Genomic DNA, 19,473 nt, shown 5'->3' with positions numbered 1-19,473 from the left:
CCTTGAATCTGGGTCCCCAAATGTGACAAGTCTAATGTGACCAAACCAGGTTGAATGCCAACAAAGAACTGCACTTTCCCAAATCTGAATTCTCATTTTTCACATATTTCCAAACTCATTTAGGGAGTTGCTTTTGAAAAATATTTGCTCAAAGAATGTATATCATGCTCAGATTCATATGGCAGAAAAGTTGAATAGAAAATTAGAAAGGCTTCTGTAGATGTATATCCTTCAAACAGATTTTAATAAACCATGAATAAATTAAATGGCTTTAAGAAAGAAAAGAAATTATTTGACACATAATTTTCATGTACGCAGAAAACATGCTAAACATAGGTAGATAAGAATTTTGAATAAAATCATAGACCACTAAGCACAAAAGACAGATGCAGCCTCGTGAATTCTCTGACCTTGGCCAAGTCCTTCACAAGAAGGGATCCAAAGAATATCTGACCTTCAGCTCCACTGAGATGCAAGGGTAGATACAAATGTGAGGAAAAGTGCTTTGTAAACCACAGGCTGCTATTCAAATATTGGTTAGAAGCCTAACCCCGTTTGTTATTCAAAAGGAAGTGGATGGAGGGATATAAATGGATGAAGCCATTAGTAATGCAGTTAACACCATGAAGTGTATTACTGTTACCTACCACAGGGCACTAGAAGGCATTCTACAAATACACGAAAACACATTGAATTCAGCCAAAATACTGTGCCATTTAAATCTGTGTAAATCCACAAATAGATAATTTCCAGCTTCAAACAAAATATTATGCTAATACATATATATATATAATACAACTAAAAGAAGTACTACTAGCCTGAATCAACTAATTCTATTTCTGAAACAATCACTTTTCAAAATCTAATTAGCTAATTGGAAGGTAGCAAGTAATATGCAGAGCCCTCTGAATATACTGTGGAAAATTCTTAGGCACGAACTGCATCCACTGGGCACCAATGAACTCTTTTACCATTATGCAAAAATATTCATAAGAAATAGCTTCAAAAAAGGCAAGTTAATATTGCACGTTTTAATGTACTTTAACCACTGCACTGTCCAGTAAAATATGTGTTAAGGAGCATTTATAAAAGAGCATATTCTGCCAAATATGACAAACTGATCAAAGGACATGATTCCAAAAATGATTAATAGGGATTTTTTTTTCTTTTATTGCATTAATGTTTAGAACTGACAACTCAGATTCAAACTGGAGCACAAGAATCGTGCCCTTTTACGAAACATACAAATGATCAAATATACAAAACTTATTCTTAAGTCAAGGCAAAAATCGACACATGTGATGGTGTCCTAAAACTGATTTTTAAGAATGTCGTTAAAAATTGTGAGTCTATTTCCCATATATATCATGTAAAAAACACTTATAGAGGATCCAAGGAGAATTGAAAAAACTGCCTAGTTCAGCTTAATAAAACTAGTTATAGTAGTCTCCTTTAACTCCTCTAAAATCCACCAGGCTCTCTGGATCCCCAGGTTACACTGGAGAGAAGGATCAAGCTAGTGGAAGTAAGGCAGAAAAACGGATTTTATATACTGGATTGGCCAAAACGTTTGTTCATTTAAGAAATATGTTGTTCAATAAAGTTCTTTGTGAAAATGAAATACGTGTCCTTTATTTTACTTAAAACCAAATGAAATTTTTGGCCAACCCGATACGCTGAAAGCAAGCATCACATTTTGTTAACATATTCCCCCATGCTGTTTCATGCATATTTTCAGATATATAAAAAAGTTGAAGTAATTTTACAGTAAACACCTATACACCTAACACTAGAGTCTACAATTAACAATTTTCTATGTCTCCTTTATCATACGTCTTTGTAACACACAATTTTTACACTCTCAGCTTCACTTTGGAAGTGACAGATAAAGCATGAATTACTCGATGTACTGACAATTTTCCCTATATTCAATAATCTTTGCCTCTCTTTGAAATAAAATCCATACTAATGTTTAGAATTTAGAAAATAAAATTTTATTTAAAATGTACCATGTACCACAGCTGTGGTACATATACACAATGGAGTATTACTCAAGCCATTAAAAAGAATACATTTGAATCAGTTCTAATGAAGTGGATGAAACTGGAGCTATTAAACAGAATGAAGTAAGCCAGAAAGAAAAACACCAGTACAGTATACTAACGCATATATATGGAATTTAGAAAGATGGTAACAATAACCCTGTGTACGAGACAGCAAAAGAAACACTGAAGTATAGAACAGTCTTTTGGACTCTGTGGGAGAGGGAGAGGGTGGGATGATTTGGGAGAATGACATTGAAACATGTAAAATATCATGTATGAAACGAGATGCCAGTCCAGGTTCGATGGACCATACTGGATGCTTGGGGTTAGTGCACTGGGACGACCCAGAGGGATGGTATGGGGAGGGAGGTGGGAGGAGGGTTCAGGATGGGGAACACATGTATACCTGTGGCAGATTCATTTCGATATTTGGCAAAACCAATACAATATTGTAAAGTTTAAAAATAAAATAAAATTTTAAAATATATATAAAATAAAATAAAAGTTTAAAGGAATAAAAAAATAAAATAAAATAAAATGTACCATGTATTAGAGGGCAAGTGAGTATCTGTCAAACCATGTCATGGCCAGAAAGTATTTTGGTTTATCAAATTCACTATTCTAAGGGAAATAAAGACTCTGAACTTACAGACCTTCCTTCTGACCCCCTCTAGGGTTGAGCTCTAAACACACATGGTTGACCCTGATCCATATTTTAAAACAGGAAATACCCTGAGCACCACCTACACTCTCTCTTCAGGAAACAGGCAGACTGAGCCCAGCCTGTCTTAACCACTGGACCACCAGGGAAATGCCTAATAAATGACTTCTGCTGCTGCTGCTGCTAAGTCGCTTCAGCCGTGTCTGACTCTGTGCCCATAGACGGCAGCCCACCAGGCTCCCCCGTCCCTGGGATTCTCCAGGCAAGAACACTGGAGTGGGTTGCCATTGCCTTCTCCAATGCGTGAAAGTGAAAAGTGAAAGTGAAGTCGCTCAGTCACGCCAGACTCTTAGCGACCCCATGGACTGCAGCCTCCCAGGCTCCTCCATCGATGGGATTTTCCAGGCAAGAGTACTGGAGTGGGGTGCCATTGCCTTCTCCGAATAAATGACTTCTAATTGTGTGATTTTTCAGTGAATGGGGTAAAGGCAGGAGATGGAAAGAGGTACTAGCAGAAACTTCAGCAACTGCTTGAAACGTTCCCGTCGCAAGGGCCATCAACAGTGGGTGACAGTGGGAGGAGGCAAGAGCAGTGCTGTGAGTGGTCACCTGTCAGCGGGAGCATACACGTCCAGGCCAGCCACAGCATACAGGTGCTGATTTATCATCTGTCTGAGTGTGGACTCAGGATGTCTGTGTGTGCACTGGGTGTGCACTTGGGTTGTGTGTGTGTGTGCATGTGTGTTCAGTCATGTCTGACTCTTTGCAACCTCGTGGGCTGTAGCCCGCCAGGCTCCTCTGTCCATGGGATGTCCCAGGCAAGAATACTGGAGTGGGTTGCCATTCCCTCCTCCAGGGGACCTTTCCGAACCAGGATCAAACCTCTATCCCTTGTGTCTCCTGCATTGACAGACGGATTCTTTACCACTAGCACCACCGGGGAAGCCACACACTTGGGATAGCCAAGAATAAAATACATCTGAATAAAAAAAGATAGAGGAATTCGTGAAAAAAATTAAATTCTAAGCATTTGCATGAACTTAGAGCTGAACACTAGCCCAGAACTCTCGCTATACAATGTCCTAGTTTAAGTTTCCCCAGAACAGACCAGAAAGAAAGACTCAAATGCAAGTTTTGGATTTGGCTGATGATTCCAGGAAATACTAGGAGGGAAGTCAGAATGGGAGATGAGAACCAGAAGACAGAAAATAAAGGGCACCTTATCACAACAGTAGATAACCAGAGCTCAATTCCACTGAGGGCCTCTCAGACATGGTTTCCAGGGCAGGGCTTCTCCAATCCCCTCAGGATCTGGCACATGCTGATTCTGCAGATTTAGCCTGATATCTGGGACTTTACATTCCTTACATGCTTCCAGACTAGAAAAATGCTGCTGCTGCTCCTCAGAGCACTTTGAAGAACAAAGATGCTGATACTTAATTCTCATTCAAATTTTCAAAATTTGCATCTAAAATTGACAGAATTTCTCCTGCCAACTGCTTTCATCACCTATCATTAAATCTGCTTCATCTCCTGCAACTCTTATCCCAGGCACTGCACTGTCAGGCTTTCCCAGTCCCTTTACAAACCCAGCCTTAACCAGAAACCAACAATGATCTGAATGACCACTGAAGACAGGTCACAAAAGATTTAGCATTTGCTTAAAAACTTAGGCATTTACTTATTGCCGTGGCAAGTCACTGTGAACCTATAAACTGTACCCCGCCAGGCTCCTCTGTCCTTGGGGTTCTCTAGGCAAGAATACTGTAGTGGACTGCTATAACCTTCTCCAGGGGATCTCGACAACCCGTGGATGGAATGCAGTGTCTTACATCTAACCTGGATCGGCAGGCAGTCCTTTACCACTAGCCAACCTGGGAAGCCCCAAAGGTATTTATATATACTAGGCATATATATATATATATATATATATATATATAATCTAATGATATGTGTATAGAACTGTGAAAGAGAACGATGTATTCACACATTTCAAGTTTTCTACACTGAATATGCACACATTTTTCCCCAGATATTTTAAGGAAAAAATTAGTCTCAGTCATTCTTTCATGAAATGATAAAAGCATGATTACTCCCATGATAATACCAAGACAGAGGAAGGTATTTATGAAAAGACAGAAACTAAAACTTACTAAGTCTTGTATTTAAGTAAGCACTATCACAGATCTAATGACTGATAACCATAAAACAATTTATATATAATGCTGCCTTCAAAAGAGGGCTTCCCTGGTCATTCAGTGGTAAAGAATCGCCCTGCTGATGCAGAAGACACAGGTTTGATCCCTGATCCAGGAAGATCCCACAAGCTGCAGAGCAACTAAGTCCATGCCCCGCAACTACTGAGCCTGTGCTCCAGAGCCTGGGGACCACAACAGCTGAGCCCATGTGCAGGAACTACTGAAGCCCGTTCACCTAGAGCTCGTTTTCGGCAGTAAGAGAAGCCGCCGCAGACAGAAGCCTGCACACTGCAACTAGACAGCAGTCCCTGCTTGCCAAAACTGGAGCAACAAAGACTCAGCACAGGCAAAAATAAATAATGTTCAAAACACGTGCACATCAGTTCAGTTCAGTCGCTCAGTCGTGTCTGACTCTTTGCAACCCCATGGACTGCAGCACACCAGGCTTCCCTGACCATCACCAACTCCTGGAGCTTACTCAAACTCATGTCCATTGTTTCGGTGATAACATCCAACCATCTTATCCTCTGTCGTCTCCTTCTTTTCTCCTGCCTTCAATCTTTTCCAGCATCAGGGTCTTCTCCAATGAGTCAGTTCTCCGCATCAGGTGGCCAAAGTATCAGAGTTTCAGCTTCAGCATCAGTCCTTCCAATGAATATTCAGGACTGATTTCCTTTAGGATGGACTGAGTGGATATCCTTGCAGCCCAAGGGACTCTCATAAGTCTTCTCCAACACCACAGTTCAAAAGCATCAATTCTTCGGCACTCAGCATTCTTTATAGTCCAACTCTCACATCCATACATGACTACTGGAAAAACCATAGCTTTGACTAGATGGACATTTGTCAGGAAAGTAATGTGTCTGCTTTTTAACATGTTGTTTAGGTTGGTCGTAGCTTTTCTTCCAAGGAACAAGTGTCTTTTAATTTCATGGATGAAGTCACCTTCTGCAGTGATTTTGCAGCCCCCAAAAATAAAGTCTGACATGGTTTCCATTGTTTCCCCATCTATTTGCCGTGAAGTGATGGGACCAGATGTCATGATCTTAGTTTTATGAATGTTGAGTTTTAAGCCAACATTCTCCTTCTCCTCTTTTACTTTCATCAAGAGGCTCTTTAGTTCTTCCTTGCTTTCTGCCATAAGGGTGGTGTCATTTGCATATCTGAGGTTACTGATATTTCTACTGGCAATCTTGATACCAGCTTGAGCTTCATCCAGCCCGGCATTTCACATGATGTACTCTGCATATAAGTTAAATAAGCAGGGTGACAATATACAGCCTTGATAGATTCTTTTCCGCATTTGCAACCAGTCTACTGTTCCATGTGTAGTTCTAACTGTTGCTTCTTGACCTGCACACAGATTTCCCAGGAGGCAAGTCAGGGGCTCTGGTATTCCCATCTCTTTCAGAATTTTCCACAGTGTGTTGTGATGCACACAGTCAAAGGCTTTGGCATAGTCAATAAAGCAAAAGTAGAGGTTTATCTGGAACTCGCTGGCTTTTTGGATGATCCAGCGGATGTTGGCAATTTGAACTCTGGTGCCTCTGCCTTTTCTAAATCCAGCTTGAACATCTGGAAGTTCATATTTCACGTACTGTTGAAGCCTGGCTTAGAGAATTTTAAGTATTTGCTAGCATGTGAGATGAGTGCAATTGTGTAGTAGTTTGAGCATTTTTTGGCATTGCCTTTCTTTAGGATGGAATGAAAACTGACCTTTTCCAGTCCTGTGGCCACTGCTGAGTTTTCCAAGTTTGCTGACATATTGAGTGCAGTACACTCACAGCATCTTTTAGGATTTGAAATAGTTCAACTGGAATTCTATCACCTCCACTAGCTTTGTTCGTAATGATGCTTCATAATGCCCACTTGACTTCGCATTCCAGGATGTCTGGCTCTAGCTCAGTGATCACACCATCATGGTTACCTGGGTCATGAAGATCTTTTTTGTATAGTTTTTCTGGGTATTCTTGCCACCACTTCTTAATTTATAATTCAAGTACCATATATTTAAGACTGGTCTATTTATCTATATGCAGATTATATGGTCATTATATCTTCTGACATTTTAAATTCAGCAATCAGGAAAAAGAGCATGGTTTCATTTAGAAAATAAGCAATAGTCCCAAGAAGCAGCATGGTATACAGTGTTTACTTTTACCTATTTCCAGCTCTTTCCATTATCCCAAGTCTGTTTATAGGGCAAATGTATGTTGCCAGAAGCAAAAAGGCCAGTGGCTGTACAAGCTTTCAGAAGTCCACTTGAGGAACATGAAAGACATGATAAAGGAAGTTTTAAAGGAAATTATGTGCAATTCAAATCCAAGTTCAGATTGAAAAGAAACATTTCTAGAATCACTTCTGAGCAGAAAAATAACTCACCTTATCTAATTCATCCTTAGAGAACTCCAGGTCAAATGGCTGAGAGACAGCCATTTTTAGCATCCTTTCGTAAAAGACAGTCGGGCAGAAGAAGAAATTAGGGGCAGTCCTAACTGCCATTATAATGTGTCACAATGCCAGTACTACTTTTTTGTGACCCTGATATTCATATTTGTATCTACACATGTATTCCAGATTTATACAACAGCAGAAAAAGCCTCTCGATGAAGGTGAAACAGGAGAGTGAAAAAGTTGGCTTAAAGCTCAACATTCAGAAAACAAAGATCATGGCATCCAGTCCCATCACTTCATGGGAAATAGATGGGGAAACAGTGGAAACAGTGTCAGACTTTATTTTTTGAGGCTCCAAAATCACTGCGGATGGTGATAGCAGCCATGAAATTAAAAGACACTTACTTCTTGGAAGGAAAGTTATGACCAACCTAGATATCATGTTCAAAAGCAGAGACATTACTTTGCCAACAAAGGTCCACCTAGTCAAGGCTATGGTTTTTCCTGTGGTCATGTATGGATGTGAGAGTTGGACAGTGAAGAAAGCTGAGTGCCAAAGAATTGATGCTTTTGAACTGTGGTGTTGGAGAAGACTCTTGAGAGTCCCTTGGACTGCAAGGAGATCCAACCAGTCCATTCTAAAGGAGATCAGTCCTGGGTGTTCTTTGGAAGGACTGATGCTAAAGCTGAAACTCCAATACTTTCACCACCTCATGCGAAAAGCTGACTCATTGGAAAAGACTCTGATGCTGGGAGGGACTGGGGGCAGGAGGAAAAGGGGGCAACAGAGGATGAGATGGCTGGATGGAATCACCGAGTCGATGCACATGAATTTGGGTGAACTCCGGGAATTGGTGATGGACAGGGAGGCCTGGCATGCTGCGATTCATGGGGTCGCAAATAGTCGGACATGACTGAGCGACTGAACTGACTGAACTGAGTGCAAAATGGTTGCTTGATGTACATTTGTCCCTTGAACAATACAAAGGTTAGGGGCATTAATCCTCTTGCAGTCAAAAACCCACATATAATTTTCTACTTGTCTTTTTTAGCCAAGGTTCTGAGTCTCTGGATTTAACCAACCATGGACCGTGTCCTGCAGTACATATTCACTGGGGAAAAAAAGTCTGCATATAAGCAGACCCACACAGTTCAAGCCAAGTGTTAATAAAAGGTCAGCAATATTTCAAAAATTAAAATTTTGAGTAACCCATAACAGGATGACTGGTCAGTTTTGTTGAAACCCTTGATAATGCATTCATTAATTAGCTCTCATGCTTCAGAACTTGATGATTAACAAATGATGTGGCTTTGCTTCAGAAACCTCATCCTCCCGCACAGTCCTTTCAACATATATTTACACACTAACATAAAAGAAGTCTGGCAGATTTAGAAAAATAAAGCACCATGAAATGAGTCTAACCTTGAAGAATATCAAAGAATAAAGAGCTGAATCTATCCTAAGCCCCTCTTCTCTGGTGATTTATCTTCATACTTTATCTTAAGAAGACAGACCTTTAATTAGTTTCTAACATAAAGTTTCAAGTAGTCTTCAACACCTGTGAGAATAATCCCACACTTCTGTACTCCTGCATGATGCTGTTTTACCATCACTGTAAGAAAATGCAACAAAGGTAGTCTAAATTTAAAATCTCATCACACCAAATAAATAGTAAAGATTATGCTAGTTTTAAACTGATAAAGCAGTTTTACTCTATAAAGCAGTGGCAACCATAAGTGGGCAAGATTTTTCAGTAAAATTATTAGAGCAGCCTAACACAGTCATATTCAGATACATACCTGGGTCACACTTCTGCATGATGTCAACAGGAAAGAAAAAAAAAAGAACACAACTAGTCCATGGGCAAAGACAATGACGAAGCACTCACTGTCATTTACAGATGATGCTTCCTCTAACCCACTACTTAAACTTGATTTTAATTCCACAGCATTACAGGGCCTGCCCTTAAAATAACAGGCTTGTTCCAGCCGACTCATTAGAAAAGACTCTGATGCTGGGAAAGATTGAAAGCAGGAGAAGGGAACAACAGAGGATGAGATGGTTGGATGACATCACCGACTCAATGGAGATGAGTTTGAGTAAACTCCGGGAGATGGTGATGGACAGGGAAGCCTGGTGTGCTGTGGTCCATGTGGTCACAAAGAGCTGGATATGACTGAGTGACTGAACAACAATCAGCATATTCTTTTCTATTAATAAATACAATCATTTCTCTCATTTTCCATGATTTTCCACATCTCAGACTCATTCACTACTGAAATAACTGTCAACTCAGAAAGAAAGACATGACGTGTTGGGATTTATCTCGAGTTTTTTGCACTGCACTGTGAAGATAAGGCCGAGCGTGTAAAAGACATAATTTTAAAAGTGACAAACCGAGATGGCATCCGTCTTGGATATGTCCATAAAAGTAAGTACCTCCACGTAAATGCAACAATACTGCTCATTCCTTTCTGCTTTAGAGAACAGAGAAACAAAGTAATTCCAACAGGTCACTGGACATTTATTGTATGCCACTGCCACAATTTCAAAATGTGTATCCTGCTACCTTTTTCAGCAGTACCTAGTAAATCACTGACTATGACAAACAGTTTTGTTTAATACACAAAATATTTGTAGAGCAAAAATGCAGTGTTCCAGGGCTGTCTGGTCAGCAAACTGCTACAATTAGACTGACAGTAAAATCATCCGAGCTGTGCTTTTGAGTTCAGGGTCACAAGTAATTACATAGAAGTGACATTTGTACCTATAGGGCTTACACTGTTCTGGGAGCTTTTGCAGAAATAATTCCACAAAGCAATACAATTAGTGGAAAGTAATATACCGACTTCACAGGCATCAATGAGCAAACAAGGTTCAGAAGGTAAAGTTTCCAAAAATACAGACCTCATTAGAGGCATCCAGAAGTTTTGCAATGCCATCATAACTCTGCCATCTGGGACATTTCAGAAGTTGAATGCCAAGAGGAGGATCATGTGCCAATGTTAACTGGAAGTTCTACTGATAATAATCATAGGAATCAAAAAAGACAATGGAATTCCACCTACTCCTACACTAATCCAAGGTGATTTGAAATTCTTAGATGTATTCTCAGTTCCTATAAGATCCACATTTCTGGCTTATCCATAATGAAGAGCACTTTAGTATAGGATTTGTAGACATGATAACTTTCTTTCTTTTTTTTTTTTTTTTAGATTTTGGATTAATTTTCTTGAAATACAGAGTACTGAGCAACTGTTAACTTTCAAGTATGTTTTCCTCTGTTCAGAGTTAGTGAGATGATGAGGTATTATTTAAAAGAAGCCAAAGAATTCACACACACATACACACACACACACTTTTGAACTATTAGTTTTGAATAATAGTGTGTGTATGTATGTATGTATTTGCTGCTGCTGCTGCTGCTGCTAAGTCGCTTCAGTCATGTCCAACTCTGTACAACCCCATGGACTGCAGCCAGTAAGGCTCCTCCATCCATGGGATTTTCCAGGCAAGAGTACTGGAGTGGGTTGCCATTGCCTTCTCCAATGTATGTGTATATATAAGTGTGTATATATACTTGAGAACTGAGCATTATGTTTATAAGACCAACTATCTTAAAGATGTAAAAAACAGTTTTTATCTTTGTATGAAGGTACATTCTTAATTAATGAGAAAGGACCAAGCATGTGCCAGGTATACAGTAAAGTGAAAGTGAAAGTCACTCAGTCGTGTCTGACTCTTTTTGAACCCATACACTACACAGTCCATGGAATTCTCTAGGCCAGAATACTAGAGTGGGTAGCCTAGCCCTTCTCCAGCGGATCTTCCCAACCCAGGAATCAAACCAGGGTCTCCTGCATTACAGACAGATTCTTTACCAACTCAACTATCAGGGAAGTCCCAGGTATATAGTAAGTACTCCACAAATGATCTCTGATATTTACCTACTCATTGCAATAAAACAGACATACTCACAAACTCTCAGTACTCTAAAAGTTTCCACTTGGAAGCAGAGAATAAGTACAAATCCACACATTTTAAATTAAGAACAAAAGTTACTGAGCTATCTAAGGTAAGAAAAAAAGCTAGTGAGCTATTTATTCATAAAACAAGAAATTGGTTGTTCAAAGCTCAAAATAAGAACCTAGACTCAAGCTAGTTCAATGCATCTTGCTTTGAATGTCTACCATGTGTCAAACTATGAAAAGTACAAATTTTTCAGTAATGCCAAAAAAAAGTTTCACCACTGGATTTTCAAGTTGTGAGTTAGAATTAATGAATTTTATTCCACATCTGTGAAACACTGCTCCTGTTTAATTAATTCATCTCAAAGGACTACAAACACTTAGAGTAATTACATGAATGATCTTATAATCTCTGCTGGCAATTGTGTGGTGTCAGAGCTGTGTCCAGAGCTTAATCTATGAAGATTTACGATGCAAAATTTCATTTTTCTCCTTGATACAAACTCACAAAACTTGTTAGAATACATATTCCTGCTGACATGTAACAGATTTCCATCTTATGTACTGATCAATCAACACCTGAGTTCCTGACTTATTCACGGCAAATGCCTGCACCAATTGGGCAGCCAATATCCTTAGAACCCTGTTTTCCGTCTTGATACTGCTTAATGAAAATGTTCATTCCTCCCACATCTCCCTGCCAACTAGAAGGTAAGGCAATAAGGATTCTCTTACAACACAACACCAAGCTGTTCTTTTATGTTGTTTTCCACAAGATCATGGATCCCCATAATTTGTCCAAATTCTAGTACTATTCTCTATGTGCTAAACAGTCCTCTGTGAATTGGCCTGGGAAACCAAGTATCACTACAGACCATTGTTTAAAGTTCCACTCAAGAAATTTTCAAATGACTTAAAATACATCCCATTGCCATTCATTCCATTCTTTAGTTTGCACTCCCTTCCGTGTTTGCAAAAATCTCTTTTATTCAGGAAATGAAAGAATAACACATGCAGCAGTACTTTGTTTGCCTGCGAGAAAACCAGGGCTGCTATCAAAAATCAGGATTCTGTAGCACTAATTGCTTACCTAACCCACTTCCATGTGTAGAGTCTTCTCTTGTGTTGTTGGAAGAGGGTGTTTGGTATGACCAGTGTGTTCTCTTGGCAAAACTCTATTAGCCTTTGACCTGCTCCATTTTGTACTCCAAGGCCAAATTTGCCTGTTACTGTAGCTCTTAACTTCCTACTTTTACTTTCCAGTCCCCTATAATGAAGAGGACATCTGTTTTGGGTGTTAATTCTATAAGGTCTTGTAGGTCTTCATAGAACTGTTCAATTTTAGCTTCTTCTGCATTACTGGTCAGGGCACAGGCTTGGATTACTGTCAATATCCAATTACTTGGAATATTGAATGGTTTGCCTTGGAAACGAACAGAGATCATTCTGTCGTTTTTGAGATTGCAACCAAGTACTGCAGTTTGGACTCTTTTATTGACTATGATGGCTACTCCATGTCTTCTAAGGGAGTCTTGCCCACAGGAATAGATATAATGTGGAGGTAATGAAGATAATGGCGACCTCCTTCAAAAGGTCCCATGCTGCACTCAGTACATCCGACCCTGAAGCAAGCCAGTGCCGACCCACGCCTCCACCGGAGACTCCTGGACACTCACGGGTAAGTCTGGGTCAGTCTCTTGTGGGGTCACTGCTCCTTTCTCTAGGGTCCTGGCATCCACAAGCTTTTGTTTGTACCCTCCAAGAGTCTGTTTCCCCAGTTCTGTGTAGTTTGGGTGGTTCTGTGGTGGGGTTAATGGTGACCTCCTCCAAGAGGGTTTATGCCGTACGTAGGTCTGCAGCACCCAGAGCCCCTGCAGCAGGCCACTGCTAACCCATACATCCACAGGGGACATTCAGACACAGTCTGGCTCAGTCTCTGTGGGCTGGGTGTGAATTTTGTGCCCTTCCCACGTCTGAACAGCTCAGGCGACCAGGTGCTTGGTGAGCACAGTGTCCCAGGTGGACTGTGCATCTTCATCACCTCCCCAGTCCCAGCTGCCCAGTTTCCTGGGTGCCCCGCGAGAGCACTGTCTCAGGTGGGCTGTCTGTCTCCACTGGGAGCTGATCTCAGGCCGTGACCCTCCTGGTGGATGTCAACCATCCAGGATCCCAGGAAGACTTGGTTAGCAACTGGGAGCCTGCTCTCAGTTTGGTGGAGGAAGCCATCTCTGGGGCTAGGATTGCAGTAGCCCCTTGCCTTCTGGCTCTGGCTGTTACAAGCCTGTCTCTCTGCCTCTGGGAGCTGACTGTGACTCAGATCATGAATTTCTTATTGCCAAATTCAGACTTAAATTGAAGAAAGTAAGGAAAACCACTAGACCATTCAGGTATGACCTAAATGAAATCCCTTACGATTATACAGTAGAAGTGACAAATAGACTCAAGGGATTAGATCTGATAAAGTGTCTGAAGAACTATGGACAGATGTTCGTGACACTGTACAGGAGGCAGTGATCAAGACCACCCCCAAGAAAATGAAATGCAAAAAGGCAAAATGGTTGTCTGACGAGGCCTTTCAAATAGATAAGAAAAGAAGAGAAGCGAAAAGCAAGGGAGAAAAGGAAATGTATACCCATTTGAATGCAGAGTTCCAAAGAATAGCAAGGGGAGATAAGAAAGTCTTCATCAGCCATCAATGGAAAGAAATAGAGGAAAACAATAGAATGGGAAAAACTAGAGATCTCTTCAAGAAAATAAGAGATACCAAGGGACCATTTCATGCAAAGATGAGCACATTAAAGGACAGAAATGGGGTGGACCTAACAAAAGCAGAAGTTATTAAGAAGAGGTGGCAAGAATACACGGAAGAACTGTACAAAAAAGATTTCATGACCCAGATAAACATGACGGTGTGATCACTCCCCTAGAGCCAGACATCCTGGAATGTGAAGTCAAATGGGCCTTAGGAAGCATCACTATAAACAAAGCTAGTGGAGGTGATGGAATTCCACTTGAGCTATTTCAAATCCTGAAAGATGATGCTGTGAAAGTGCTGCACTCAATATGTCAGCAAACTTGGAAAACTCAGCAGTGGCCACAGGACTGGAAAAGGTCAGTTTTCATTCCAATCCTAAAGAAAGGCAATGCCAAAGAATATTCAAACTACCGCACAATTGCACTCATCTCACACACTGGCAAAATAATGCTCAAAATTCTCCAAGCCAGGCTTCAGGTGCACATGAACTGTGAACTTCCAGAGGTTCGAGCTGGATTTAGAAAAGGCAGAGGCACCAGAGTTCAAATTGCCAACATCCACTTGATCGTCCAAAAAGCAAGCGAGTTCCAGAGAAACCTCTACTTTTGCTTTATTGACTATGCCAAAGCCTTTCATTGTGTGGATCACAACACACTATGGAAAATTCTAAAAGAGATGGGAATACTAGACCACCTGACCTGCCTCCTGAGAAATCTGTGTGCAGGTCAAGAAGCAACATTTTGAACTGCACATGGAACAACAGACTGTTTCCAAATTGGGAAAGGAGTACGTCAAGGCTGTATATTGTCACCCTGCTTATTTAACTTATATGCAGAGTACATCATGCGAAATACTGGGCTGGATGAAGCACAAGCTGGAATCAACATTGCTGGGAGAAATATCAATAACCTCAGATATGCAGATGATACCATCCTTATGGCAAAAAGTGAAGAAGACCTAAAGAGCTTCTTGAGGAAAGTGAAAGAGGAGAAGGAAAAAGATGGCTTAATACTCAACATTCAGAAAACTAAGAGAGATCATGGGATCTGGTCCCATCACTTCATGGCAAATAGATGGGGAAACAAAGGAAACAGTGAGAGGCTTTATTTGGGGGGGTTCCAAAATGACTGCAGATGGTGACTGCAGCCATGAAATTAAAAGACACTTGCTCCTTGGAAGAATAGCTATGACCAACCTAGACAGCATATTAAAAAGCAGATGCATTACATTACCAACAAATGTCCATCTAGTCAAAGCTATGGTTTTTCCAGTAGTGGATGTGAGAGTTGGACTGTAAAGAAAGCTGAGCACCAAAGAATTGATGCTTTTGAACTGTGGTGTTGGAGAAGACTCTTGAGAGTCCCTTGGACTACAAGGAGATCCAACCAGTCCATCCTAAAAGAAATCAGTCCTGAATATTTATTGGAAGGACTGATGCTAAAGCTGAAACTCCAATCCTTTGGCCACCTTATGCAAAGAACCGACCCACTGAAAAAGACCTTGATGCTGGGAAAGATTGAAGGCGGGAGGAGAAGGGGATGACAGAGGATGAGATGGTTGGATGGCATCACTGACAAATCAGCATGAGTTTGAGCAAGCTCCAGGAGCTGGTGATGGTCAGGGAAGCCTGGCATGCTGCAGTCCACAGAATTGCAGAGTTGTACATGACTGAGTGACTGAACTGAACTGAACTCATTTTCCTCTAGTCAGATGAAAAATAATTCAAAACCTAAAAGTTGAGACTTACGTTTTATCCGGGCAGACAACACTGAAGGCTTAAGCCCAGGACACACCCTCTCACATAGCTCTGAGTGACTGCTCCAAAGAGCTACCAGAGAAGTCAGAATATGAAGGAGTTTTTGCAACAAAGACCAGGTAGTCAGATATTGGAAAATTATCATTAATTAAAGAAAACTAAATACCGAAGTTAAGGAATTTAGTGCTTTTCTATATATGGGAAGAGGCAAGAGTCTTGGCTCACTGGAATCATTCCTTTGATATGCACCTCAGCTATCTGGGGCCAGTATCCTGTGCTTTTTCATCCTGAGTCTCCTCAGGGTACACACCATCAGGGCTTGCTGTAGTGGCTGATGGTTTGACAGCTGCAACATCCTTTGTCTATTGCCATGGCCGGCAGTAGTTGTCATTCACATTCCTCACTGGTCCGATACAGTAGGTAAAATTTTATCATCAGTGTGAAGAACATTTTTAGAAATGTGGATAGAGGAAACAGATTAAATGGTTCCTTTGTAGTTAAGAAATTGAAGAGCATGCTTTAGATAGAAACTTACCTTGCCAACTTGTTCAGATTAACACCCTTACTGCTAAACAGCAAGGAAAAAAAAAAAAAAATGCTGACCATTTAAAACACAAACAGCATTCTTGGTAACACACTTATTTGTGCAGAAATTTATATCCACAATGAATTGAAAACAGATTCCAGGCATTTTGGACTTTACAATACTTAGTGTTTTCTAAGACTTACTTATACTGAAGGTAGATTCCATGAAGGACCCAAATTGGGCATAAATAATCCACCTGTTTCTGCCCAAACTGCTGCAAAAAGGATCCCTGTAGCCCCCATTCTAGTGGCAATGGTCACAAAATCAGAACAAATTAATAAGCTATTGACTCTTCTTGGCTTCTTCTAAATTTCTTACCTCTAAAACTGTGAAAGAGCTAGTTGCATTCTGGGAGTACAAAGTGAGTGGTAAATAATTTCCGAGACAGATGTAAAAACAAACCTTAATCGTGTCCCTGAGATCCAGCTCTAACTAAAAATCTTTCTGATTTCTCACTATTCCTTGCTTTTGTGCCTTAGCCCCTGGGTGCCCACAAGCCTCTCTGTACTAATGGATTCAATGAAAGGCACCACAAAAGAGAATGCATTTCATTAAGAGTAGGCTTCCTCTCCCGGGGACCATCCCTGACCCTTCCGCTAAGTGCTCTTTAGATGGCTCTCACAACAGTACAACAGTTTAGCAGGTAAGAGTTTCTCAAAAGGTAGAAAAATGAGGTTGAAATGCAACCCTCAGTATTCAATTCCCAGCTTCCCTCTCAGAAGCTCTCTAAGCCCACTTAAAAAAATATATATATTAGCACAGTTCTTTCTTGATATTTTCCATTAGTTGCTTGGACATCACACATGAAGAGGCAAACCATAGCTCACAGTTGGCTCATGACTCTCTTTCTTGGCTAAGTGGAAATCTAAGAGGTTGATGTGCCCCGAGGACATGAAATCAGAGAATTTCAAATGCCACCCAAGCCTTCCAGCAGCAATAGCAGCAAGGCAGTTGTTCTCTTTTAGGAGAACTCTGTCTTGCTCCTTGGAGAAGGAAGTGGCAACCCACTCCAGTGTTCTTGCCTGGAGAATCCCAGGGACGGGGGAGCCTGGTGGGCTGCCGTCTATGGGGTCGCACAGAGTCGGACACAAATGAAGCGACTTAGCAGCAGCAGCAGCATCTGTCTTGCTCCATTACTCCAGAGAAGCCCCACGACTCACACTTCATCTGGATCTCAGAAAACTGTTCACGAGCAGTCAGACCAGCATGTTACTATTAACAGAATCAAGTCAAGGGTGAGCAAACACAGTAGAATCCTTTACAAACCCACTGGATGGATGAATTCAGAAGCCTTTAGAAACTAAACCACTAACTGATGATGAAATCCAGGCCCAGAGCAACACTTGGCTACATGGCAGGATTAATTTTCATGAAATAACATGTTATTTCTCAGAGCATATTCATTTTCAACTTACAGTCTTCTGTGTAAGCAAAAAACAAAAGTGACCAAGCAAAAGGAAATGTATCTGTATTACCTTTTTCTGATCTTCTAGCTTGTGACTCACTGGATTCTTCCCATGTCTGCTCATCTCTGAAGATAAATCCATCACATTAGGTTCTTGCCCTTCACAATAGAATATCTTCAAAAAAGCAGCAAGCTAATCCAAGATGCAATCACTAGGAAAACACTTCCCATCACGCACCATCTCTGAATTTCATCAGCTCCAAGGAATGATTAAAAAATCCATTGATTGAATGGAAAAAGTGGATTTTGTAACTGACTTCCGGGACTTTCCAAATCAACATATCGTTTTTAAATGCAGACTTCTCAAAAGCAAAATATTCATCCAGGAACTTTAACTGCAACTGCTATCTTTTTCTTTCTTCACAGTTTTCCATTTTAACCAATAATTACAGTTCCTGTAAGCCTATAATAATAAAAAAAAAAGCACACAGTTAATTCTACTAGCCCACCATTTATAGTACAATTAATGAAAATTTTTTATCTGAAATGTCAAATTTAGAAAAAAACTGTAGGCATGGATTATATTTCACATAATAGGGATGGAAATAAATGGCATTATTCTTTAACCCTAGGGCCTTTAAAATACCAATTATAATATCTGAACCAAAATAGAATATTAAAACCAGGGATTGACAGTATACTGAAGCAAAAAAAATCAATCAAGAAAACACACACATTCACCAAATGTGTATATGCTCTATGGTCCCACTCATTAATGTCAGCATTCATAGAGCTACAATTTAGAAAAGAGCCTGATAGACAGCATACAAGACTGACACTTTTCATAAACAACTTTATTTAAACTTCCAAATGAATCTATAAAATAGATATTATTATTCCATTTTACAATGAGGAGATTGAGAGGGTAAGTAAATTTTGTAAGTCTAGTTAAATAAGTGTAACAGGACTAGAATTTCAATTCAGATAACTTTGAATCCAAAACCCATTGTTTGTCCCAGACACAGTGGTCTCAATTCACAGTATGCATTTTATTGTCCACGAGGAAACCACAAATGAGTTCACTAAGTGCCTTGTTAGACGATGAACACACAAGGCACTCTCCTTATAATCCAGCGGTTTCCAAACCCAGCCAGAAGAGCGAATCAACTGGTAATAATCTTAATCACATGGATTCCTGGGGTCCACCCCACCCTGCCAATTCAGGAGCTACAGGGTAGTGCTCACAAACACTCTGGCTTTTCTCGTTTTTCCATCTTTTCTAAACCCTTCTGATGCAAGAAAACCACTGAGGAGTTGAAACCTCCCTCTAATGCAGAGCACTTTCCAAACTTTTTTCTGCATTTTGGAATTATTTGGGAAGCTTCAGAAACAACTGATTCTTGTGTCTCATCCCCAGAGACTGTGATTTAAGTAGTCTGAGATATGACCTGAGTCTTGGAACCACTGCTCTAATATATAAATTCCATTTACATAATTGACCAGCCACTGCAAGAATACATCGAACAGGAGGAAACTTAGTGTCTCAGGAGGCAGCTCTTTCCAGATTGGGATAGTTCCAGGCTTTAGATTGTTCTCCCTAATTTGGAAATGAAGTCTGCATTCCTGAATGTGTCTGTACATTGTAATTATTCATATCCTTGTAGTGCTCAATGTACACAAAATCTTTTAAATTTCCCTTTTCAT

General features: G+C 40.4%; 1 protein-coding gene across 4 annotated transcripts in view; it reads right to left on the bottom strand.

Moving 5' to 3' along the window:
• NAV3 (neuron navigator 3) overlaps positions 1–19,473 on the bottom strand; it is an 893,860-nt gene that overhangs the window by 598,206 nt on the left and 276,181 nt on the right. For all 4 annotated transcript variants that reach the window (XM_070788552.1, XM_070788555.1, XM_070788553.1 and 1 more), the window contains exon 2: positions 17,840–18,232. In XM_070788552.1, the coding sequence (XP_070644653.1) occupies positions 17,840–17,911 (72 nt within the window). In that variant the 5' untranslated portion in view covers positions 17,912–18,232. The remainder of the gene's footprint in view (positions 1–17,839; positions 18,233–19,473) is intronic.

This window comes from Bos indicus, chromosome 5 (genome assembly GCF_029378745.1).
Source record: "Bos indicus isolate NIAB-ARS_2022 breed Sahiwal x Tharparkar chromosome 5, NIAB-ARS_B.indTharparkar_mat_pri_1.0, whole genome shotgun sequence".
NCBI lineage: Eukaryota > Metazoa > Chordata > Mammalia > Artiodactyla > Bovidae > Bos > Bos indicus.
This window is presented reverse-complemented; position numbering and strand designations above follow the sequence as displayed.